General features: G+C 41.4%; 1 protein-coding gene across 1 annotated transcript; it reads right to left on the bottom strand.

The window, feature by feature from the left end:
- Window positions 1-8,274, bottom strand: LOC122138585 (HEPACAM family member 2-like). The gene is made up of 3 exons (XM_042731960.1): window positions 7,862-8,274; window positions 118-414; window positions 1-35 (listed from the first exon to the last, which is right to left on the bottom strand). Exons 1-3 carry the CDS (start codon window positions 7,911-7,913, stop codon window positions 1-3), a joined length of 384 nt encoding a protein of 127 aa, XP_042587894.1. The 5' UTR covers window positions 7,914-8,274.
- Between the last annotated feature and the right edge of the window lie 1,492 nt (window positions 8,275-9,766).

The raw sequence follows: 9,766 nt of genomic DNA, 5'->3' as shown, positions 1-9,766 counted from the left end.
TTAGGTGCGCTGGTGAATTTTTGCGAATGACTTGTCTGGAATTAAAAAAAAAAAAACTGTTAAGGTAGTTAAGGCTCCAGTTCGGTGTCGTTTTTTTTAATTCGGTTAACCGCATACCGCTACTAAAAACCAGACACTTACCACTGGACAAGTCATAAGAACTTTCCTTCACAGATACCGGGTTTGACACTCTGCATTTGTAGCTCCCACAGTCGGACTTCTGCAGGTTGCGTATTGTGAGGGTGAAAGTGAGAGTGCTGTAGTCCTCCATCAGCTGGTACTTGGTGTCGTTATGCAGAGCGGAGCCATCTCTATCCCAGCTGAACGTCAACCCTGACCCCGAAACCACAGAGCACCTGAGCTCCACAGAGGAGTTGCGCTCAGAACTGAAGATCAGTGGGTCGGACAGTGGTCCTGGTCCAAAGAAAGAGCAAAAGGAAAAGTTAAAAGGTTAGAGCAGCATGTGTTACATTGTTTGATTCTGGTTTTCTTGCTGCTTACAACCCCCTCCCCCCCCCTCCCTCCTTTAAAAGACTTTTGTCTGAGAAGGAGAAAAAACAAAGGGTGAAAGTATTAGCAGTGTTGCACAGACTGTAGAGAACAGAGCTCTGAACTTTTCGAAAACCTTTCAAAACTTTTCGCACCAGTGTTTACACTTAGCACTGCATGTTCGCAGGGGGTGCAGAACAACACAGACTGAGGCGACTGGTGGTTGGAACTGCCCTTATTTCTTCCCTTTCTGCTGACTAATCAGCACACCAAGTCCTGCAGCCGTTCCTCAATCGCAAGAGTCAGCCCTCAGTGTTGTTCTCCCAGAAAAATACTAATCGAATATGCAAAATTCCGTTTCCAAAGGGTTCAAAATGTCTAAACTCGACAACCGTAAACAGAAGCGGACATCGGTGCTCCTTACCCAGGACCTGCAGGAGGACGGTTCTGGTCTGGGTTACAGCGCCCTGCACGGTCAAGGTGTAGTTGCCTTCGTCACTGTACTGCAAGACCTTAATGAGCACTGATGCGTTGGAGGGGAAAAACTGAATCCGTTTTTTGTAATTGGGATTGTGTTTTGTTTTGCGCTTTTTGTACATGGGACTGATGTTGGGGCTCTTAATGGGCTGAGAATGGAATTAGTTTAAACGTCCACTCGTTTCCAAACCACTGAATCCGGGAACAATTACAGAAGACTGCCTCTCTCCATACACCAGAACTTCATCTGCTTTGCACAGAGCTGTGAATAAAGCTAAAGGAAAAGTCTGAAAAGTGCATGATCAACAAAGACAACGAGGAACAAGGAACTGGCAAGGCAAACAGGCACCAACTTTATTTAGGTATTTTACAGGTTTGTCTTTCTGCCCAAATTTCAGAATGGTTAGCGGACTCATTTTGGAAACATGAGACTCGAGCTGATGTTAGAAGGGTTTATTTTAGTAATCTGTAAAATGAACTTGCGATTGACGGTTTCTTTTCCTGTCACTTTAAGAATCTGCTTAGAAACAGCTGTCAGCACTAATGTAGTTATCAGACGACATTAAAATATCCCCCTCGAATTCCCGTATGTAGCTTTTTAGACTGGATAAAGCACTGAAATAAATTAAGAAGAAAATCGGACTCCTTTTTAACAACCAGGTCAGGTAAACCAGACTAAACCTTCCTCTCCTACCTGCCCAACGAGGTCAGCTAAACCAGACTAAACCTTCCTCTCCTACCTGCCCAATGAGGTCAGCTAAACCAGGCTAAACCAGACCAAGCCTTCCTCTCCTACCTGCCCAATGAGGTCAGCTAAACCAGACTAAACCAGACTAAACCTTCCTCTCCTACTTGCCCAATGAGGTCAGCTAAACCAGACTAAACCTTCCTCTCCTACCTGCCCAATGAGGTCAGCTAAACCAGGCTAAACCAGACTAAACCTTCCTCTCCTACTTGCCCAATGAGGTCAGCTAAACCAGACTAAGCCTTCCTCTCCCACTGCCCACTTGAGGTCAGCTAAACCAGGCCAAACCTTCCTCTCCTACCTGCCCAATGAGGTCAGCTAAACCAGGCTAAACCAGACCAAGCCTTCCTCTCCTACCTGCCCAATGAGGGTCCAGGCTAAAGCAGACTAAACCAGACTAAACCTTCCCTCCCCTACTTGCCCAATGAGGTCAGCTAAACCAGACTAAACCTTCCTCTCCTACCTGCCCAATGAGGTCAGCTAAGAAGCCAGGCTAAACCAGACCAAGCTTTCCCTTCCTCTCCTACCTGCCCAATGAGGTCAGCTAAGCCAGACCTAAGCAGACTAAACCTTCCTCTCCTACTTGCCCAATGAGGTCAGCTACACCAGACCTAAACCAGACTAAGCCTTCCTCTCCTACCTGCCCAACGAGGTCAGCTAAACCAGACTAAACCTTCCTCTCCTACTTGCCCAATGAGGTCAGCTAAACCAGACTAAACCTTCCTCTCCTACCTGCCCAACGAGGTCAGCTAAACCAGACTAAACCTTCCTCTCATACTTGCCCAATGAGGTCTAGCTAAACCAGACCAAGCCTTCCTCTCCCTACCTGCCCAAGCGGAGGTCAGCTAAACCAGACTAAACCTTCCCTCTCCTACCTGCCCAATGCAGGTCCCAGCTAAACCAGACTAAACCTTCCTCTCCTACTTGCCCAATGAGGTCAGCTAAACCAGACTAAACCTTCCTCTCCTACCTGCCCAATGAGGTCAGCTAAACCAGACTAAAACCAGACCAAGAAAGCCTTCTTCTCTCCTACCTGCCCAATGAGGTCAGCTAAACCAGACTAAACCAGACTAAACCTTCCTCTCCTACTTGCCCAATGAGGTCAGCTAAACCAGACTAAACCAGACTAAGCCTTCCTCTCCTACCTGCCCAACGAGGTCAGCTAAACCAGACTAAACCTTCCTCTCATACTTGCCCAATGAGGTCAGCTAAACCAGGCTAAACCTTCCTCTCCTACTTCTGCCCAGCGAGGGTCAGCTAAACCAGACTAAACCCTTCCTCTCCCTACCTGCCCTACGCAGGTCAGCTAAAGCAGACTAAACCTTCCTCTCCTACTCTCTGCCCAATGAGGTCAGCTAAACCAGAGCTAAACCTTCCTCTCCTACTTGCACTAAATGAGGTCAGCTAAACCAGACTAAGCCTTCCTCTCCTACTTTGCCAAACGAGGTCAGCTAAACCAGACTAAGCTCTCTCCTCCTCTCCTACCTGCCCAACGAGGTCAGCTAAACCAGACTAAACCTTCCTCTCCTACCTGCCCAACGAGGTCAGCTAAACCAGGCTAAACCTTCCTTTTCTTTTTAGACTGGATAAAGCACTGGAATAAATAAAGAAGAAAATCGGACTCCTTTTTAACAACGTGGTCAATTACGATTCAAGAGTTTCCGAGGTTTGACGAGGTTCATTCCCTTTGCTTTGGTCTTCCCTTTCATCTCCAACGAGGAGGCGAAAGCAACCCGGTCATTCCCTTTGCTTTGGTCTTTCCTTCATCTAACGGGAGGCGAGCAGCCGGCAGTCTCACTGTGCGCTGTGTTTTTTTTGTGGTTTAGTGCGATTAGTTAGTTTATGTTTAGTAATTTTGTTTTCTGGTGATATATGTTTTTTTTCGGAAAAGTAACAATCTATTAACAATAACCACCGAGGAGGTTCAGGAAAAAAAAAAAGATGCTCCAGTTCAAATTAGTTATTAATTAAAACTATAGCGTCTTTTTCATGCAAACGGTTGAAGACTCTCAAACTGTGGCAGGCAGAGGATTGATATGAAACCGGTAATCTATCCCGTATATCTATGATGTGTACAGGAGGCCTGCAGATTTCCCGTTTTTTCAAAATCTAGATCAAGCTTAAAGGGCAGACAGAACACTAAGAGTTAAAGCCGGAAGATGAAACCCCTTATTATAGCTGAAGACACACATTTACATTCCATCACGTTATTTTTGTGTTTGTTATCATGTTCAATAAGTCGATACTACCATATTACTTCAGTTATGGACTGAAATTATTAATAAGAGAGATGAGTTCTTAGTGTGTTCCTTGTTAATTCTAATTCCCATTCTAATTTTCCTCTCTTGCTGAGAATGGATTATGCCATTATATGTGATAATTCCTGGATCTCTTGCAATTCCCCTATTGTGATTGACATCTGTAAAAGAGGTTTATCTGGCATCAAACCTGTTAGCCAGAAAAGCTCCACTCGGCACTGGATGGAATAGGTACTGGTGAGGGAGAATTATGGTGTTAGATCAATGAGGACTTTTATTCTTGAAACTATATTTAATATTTATTTTTTTTTTTTATTTTTTTTTATTGTTTTGTTTTTTTGTTATGTTAAATTTGTGTTTCTTTTAAAAATGTGTGGACTTGGAGAAACGAGCCATAATAACACGTAAGAAAACGAGGGATATTAGAGAGACTATTTTCTAGATCTGATCGGCTCAATCTGCGCGAGGTTGCAAAAAACCCCAAAAAAACAGTGCAACATGTGGTGATCTAACTTATGTGAGCTAATGATGTGTGTGGACACACCGAGCCTTACGAGACAAGTCTTGTTTTGTTTGGATGCTCCGAGATGGACTGTGAAGGATTTTGGAAGCGTAAACACAGCGGGTGATGGGTTTTGTGGGAGTAAACACAGCGGGCGTGGGCCTCCTGGCAGGAATTATAATTTATTGATGCTTTCTTCTAAATTAATGTGCGAGAATGAAATACTGACTTTTTTCAGGTTTACCACCCCTTGCACCCAGAGACTTTATTCAAGCTCTCTTCTAAATTACTGTGCCAGAATAAAATCCCCCTGTGCCAGGTGTACCCCCCGTGAGTGATGCTCGTTTTCCCTCCAGATTTACAGGCTTTTCCCCTTGCTCAGGTAACAATTTAACAAAGGTTTTTTTAAAGGTAAATTCTTAATTAAAAATGCTCAAATTTAAGATGAATAAACCCCTCCCAAACATTCCCTTTACAAATATATGGCATTTTTTAGTGGTAGAAGTATGTGGCGATGGGGATTAACATCTTGAACCTGAGGTTGTCTCTGTCTAGTTCTTTACTGCACATTCGATACCAGACTAAAATACCTCGATACCGATACTGAATCGATACCATGGGAAAAAAACAAAAACAGTAAAAGTAATTGAAAAATATGACAGAACTTACAATTTTATAAATTAATAATAATAAAAAAATTAAAACTCTTTTCCTGCCCTGCTTTTTGACCATTCCTTCCCCTATAATAATAATTACACGCCCTTACAAAGATGTTTGCAACATTGACATTATTATCAATTATGTTAACATTTGCTAACCTTTCACAATTCTGAACAGGTTTGGGATGACCAAAATCTTATTTCATGAAACGAGTTAGGCCTATTTAATAGCCTATTTTTTAAATGTAATTTTATAATTACAATATAGATATTTAATTTAATTGTATCTTTGCTATTAAAAATAAGCAAAAAAGCAAATTACATACAATATGACAAATACTATGAGACAAATAAAATAAACAACAAAAATTCTTTTTTGAATACTGTTAAGTGTACTGTAGCTGAAAAATAAAGTATTCACTCTATAAATGAACTATAGACTGATTCTTAATAAATAGATCAAATTTATGCAGTCAAGCATTGGGTGATTGTCTATTTTCTGTTGTTGTTTCATTAACATTAATCACAGAATATTAGGCTGCTTGTTCGGGGCCCTTTTAGGACTTAAAGGTTACCAAATGCTTTTTTTTTTCATTCACTCAAAGACATACCACCACTGTGTTTTGCGCGGAATACCTAGCCAGGATCATTATATTTTTTACCAAAAGATTTTGATTATTCAACTCTAATAATGCGCCGAAAAGAGAACTGATAATAGCGGAACGTGCTGTGTGAAAGTGTGAAAGACATGCGCGCTTGCATCGAATCGACCGGGCAAGCGCCAAGCTTACGTCACGCTACTTTATTTTTCTCAATGCGATGTTTCGGCTGTGAGTATATATTTTACTGTTCTTGCTTCCGCTCGCTTGTTCCGTCGTTTAGAGTGGAAGCAGAGCTCTGCACACACACACCCTGACTCCGGCTGTCACACATCAACGCAAAATGAAGAAACACGACTCTTATTATAGAGTGATGTCACTCTTAAAGTACCGGTACTAATAAAATGTAGTATCGTACCGATGTGAATAGCTGGGTATCGCGATACCTTTCTAGTACCGGTATATCGTGCAACACTAGCACATTGTGATTATTAATTTTGTTCATGATACCGCTGGAATAAAAAAATCCTGTTTATTTTTAACATTCTTACTGTAGTCCGGTTGTGCAGAGCCTAGATTCACAAATACAGGCCTTCGCCACACGGTAACAGGCCTAACCCTTGAGACTACACCCTGGATGGGACACCAGTCCATCACAGGGCAACACACACACACACACACACACACACACACACACACACGGCAATTTAGAGTAACCAATCAACCTGAACAGCATGTCTTTGGACAATGAACATTGTTACAGCCAATCACAGGTATGCTTATTTGCATATTATTGAAATGTGTTAAATACAGTAGGGAATGCTGACTACTAGCTGTTTATAAAACATCTGGAGGTTCCAGTCCAAATCTAGAGGTTGTTTCTGCCTTAGACAGATGAGGTTGTGTGATCTGGCAACACTGCTGTGCCGACTAGACACTGAGTCACAGCCCTCGGGTCTGACAGTAATGCTGCTCCCTAACAGATCATCACTGGCATCGAAGAACAAGTGCACGGCTACATCTGATCATACACGACCGGGATAAATGCGGGATATATGCGGGATAAATGAAGGATATATGCGGGATATATTCGGGATAAATCTGAGGATATATCTTGGGATATATCACCTTGGGATATATCACCGGGATAAATCACGGGATAATCACGGGATATATGCGGGATATCACCGGGATATATCTTGCGGGATAAGTGGGATATGCGGGATATATGCGGGATAAATGCGGGATAAATGCGGGATATATGCGGGATAAATGCGGGATATATTCGGGATAAATGCGGGATATATGCGGGATAAATGCGGGGTGGGTTAGGTGTGGGTTAGGTGCGGGATATATGCGGGATATATGCCGTGATGTCCGAGACAGATTGAAACCGCGGACAGGTATTTAACACAGTCAGCACCAGTGTACGGTTCCCATTCATACCAACATTTAGACAGTTTCAGTGAAATGATCAAAGTTATGGTGACCATCACCTTCTCAGACAATGGTGGATCTCGAACTCTCTCTATATTATTAAAGCCTACACCTGATTACTCTAGAACTGAGCAGCTAATGCTATTCAGGCTATTTACATCTTAACTTGTGTAATCTTTCAAGAGGGCGTCTAAAACTATTAAACATAAGAGGTTAGTTACAATGTCCATGTTCGGCATGCAGTGATTAAACACAGTCGATGTCGCTTTCAAATAACACAAGTAATCATTTTTCAAAGCACTTTAAATGATATACTGCGACACAGCCCATGATCATGACTCAGCTGTGCAGCACTGCGATGTAAACAGTGTGTGTGTCCCCAGACAAGTGTGAGGTACAGCTCGCCTCATTAGATCTGCTGAAGGACGTCTCTCGCCCCGTTATAGAGTTGCCTGTGCTCGTGTTTTGGGCTTTTCGCTTGAGTTATAATACCCCGCAAGAACGGGTCCAGCAATATTGCGAAAGTAAGGGGTGAGTGACTCGACAACCGTTTAAAATAGTAGAAACGTGTAAGATAAACACAAATGATTATTATCATCACACTCACACACACACACACACACACACCCACACACACACACACACACACACACACACACACACACACACACACACAGCTGTTATTGAACAGGTACCTGTGAGTGCTGAGAGCACGAGTAACCCGCGCCTGTAGCTCTCCTCAGCCATGATGTGCTGGAGCAGCTGGAGATGATAATCTAAGATACTTCACTTAGAGAGATAGAGATACTAAGAGTTGAGGGCGCGTTCACGTTCAAATAACGTGAGTCTGCGCGCACACTGTCCGAGCAACGCAGACTGCCCGCCGCTGCAGATCCTAAAGGGTTCTTCTTCTTCTTCTTCTTCTTCTTCTTCTTCTTCAGGTTTTATTGGCGGTTGACAAACAACAAAATGGTGTATTACCGCCACCGACTGGTATGGAGTGTGGATCAAAATGACATTTTATATCCTCTCATACAATTTATTAATTCTAAGATACTGCAAAATAAAACTATAACATTCATTTCCAGAATTATTTTGTAAAATATCCCCTAATATAAATTGCATTTTTATTTTTCCTAGTTTTCCTATTAATATCCTTCTTTCAGGCTCGTATTTCTGACAGCATATCATCACATGTTCCACAGTTTCTTCTTGCCCACAAAATTCACACCTTCCCGTATCATGTTTACCCATTTTATAAAGTGTACCGTTTAGTCTTGTATGTCCAAATCTCATCCTTGATATTACTATCTCATCTCCTGTTTTTTCCTGCACTTCTCATCTCTCCCACTTTCCTTCAGTAAAACCATCGACCTTTCTTCTCCATATCCCATTGTTTTTGCCACCTTTCCTTCAATCTTTCTTTAATAATACTCTTGATTTCATTCTTACTTATACTAACACTTAAGTTAATTTCATTATTTTTAATGGTTTCTTTTGCTGCCTTATCTGCCATTTCATTTCCTTGGATACCAATATGTGCAGGTACCCATAAAAATATCACTGTAAGTTTAAAGGTCTTATCTCCTCTATCCACTGTATTGCTAATAATATTGCAATCATTTCCCCTGTATAAACCGATAACCCATCACTAATGCTTTTCCTTATTGCTAACTGAAACTCTGGGACAGTAAAAGCGACTCCTATCCTATTGTCTATATTCTTTGATGCGTCTGTATATATCTGAATATAGCTGTGGTAATCATTAATATATTTCTGTACATTACATTACATTCCTGATCCCTGTTTCTCTTTTCTAGCAATGTAAAATCTACTATAGCATCTGGGAGTAACCAAGGTTTTATTACTGGTAGCGGAATAGTTGGACTAACTATTAACTGATTAACTTTGAATTCTATTGCTTTCTGTATTACTGTCCATCCGAAACTTTTAGTTTTTCTCCTCTCTTTTTCCCAACAGGGCTTTAAAGTGTCTTGCGTAGGATGCTCTTGACTATGGCCTTGTAAATTAGCCCAATAACTTAGTGATAACTGTAACCTTCTCATTTCTAATGACATTTCCCCCATTTCTACCTGTAGTGCTATGATTGGTGTAGTTTTAATAGCTCCTGTACATAATCTCAATACCTGATGCTGAATACTGTCTAACTTACTAAGCGATGTATCTGCTGCTGATCCATACACCACACAACCATAATCAAATACAGATCTAATCAGCCCACTAAATATGGCTTTTAATACACCTCATTATATTTAACACTTTCTTACATTGTCCAATATTTTCTGGATATGCATCGCCCATGTAATTCTTTTGTCAAACCACAACCCTAAAAACGTAAAACTTTTCACTCTTTCCAGTTCTTGATTATATAATTTTAGATTTATCTCACTTCCAACTTTTTTCCTTGTAAAAAACATTATCTTTGTCTTGTCTACTGAAAATTTAAAACCCCACCTTATGACCAGTATTCTTCAAATACTTTAATAGCCTCCTGTACTTTTTTAACAATAAAATCAATGTTCCTTCCCCAATCAGCAAAAAGCGAGAACCCCAACCCATTCTCCAGATCCTCAAACACA

This window comes from Cyprinus carpio, chromosome B10 (genome assembly GCF_018340385.1).
Source record: "Cyprinus carpio isolate SPL01 chromosome B10, ASM1834038v1, whole genome shotgun sequence".
NCBI lineage: Eukaryota > Metazoa > Chordata > Actinopteri > Cypriniformes > Cyprinidae > Cyprinus > Cyprinus carpio.
Note: the sequence above shows the minus strand (reverse complement) of the source record. Positions and strands in the feature narration are given on the sequence as shown.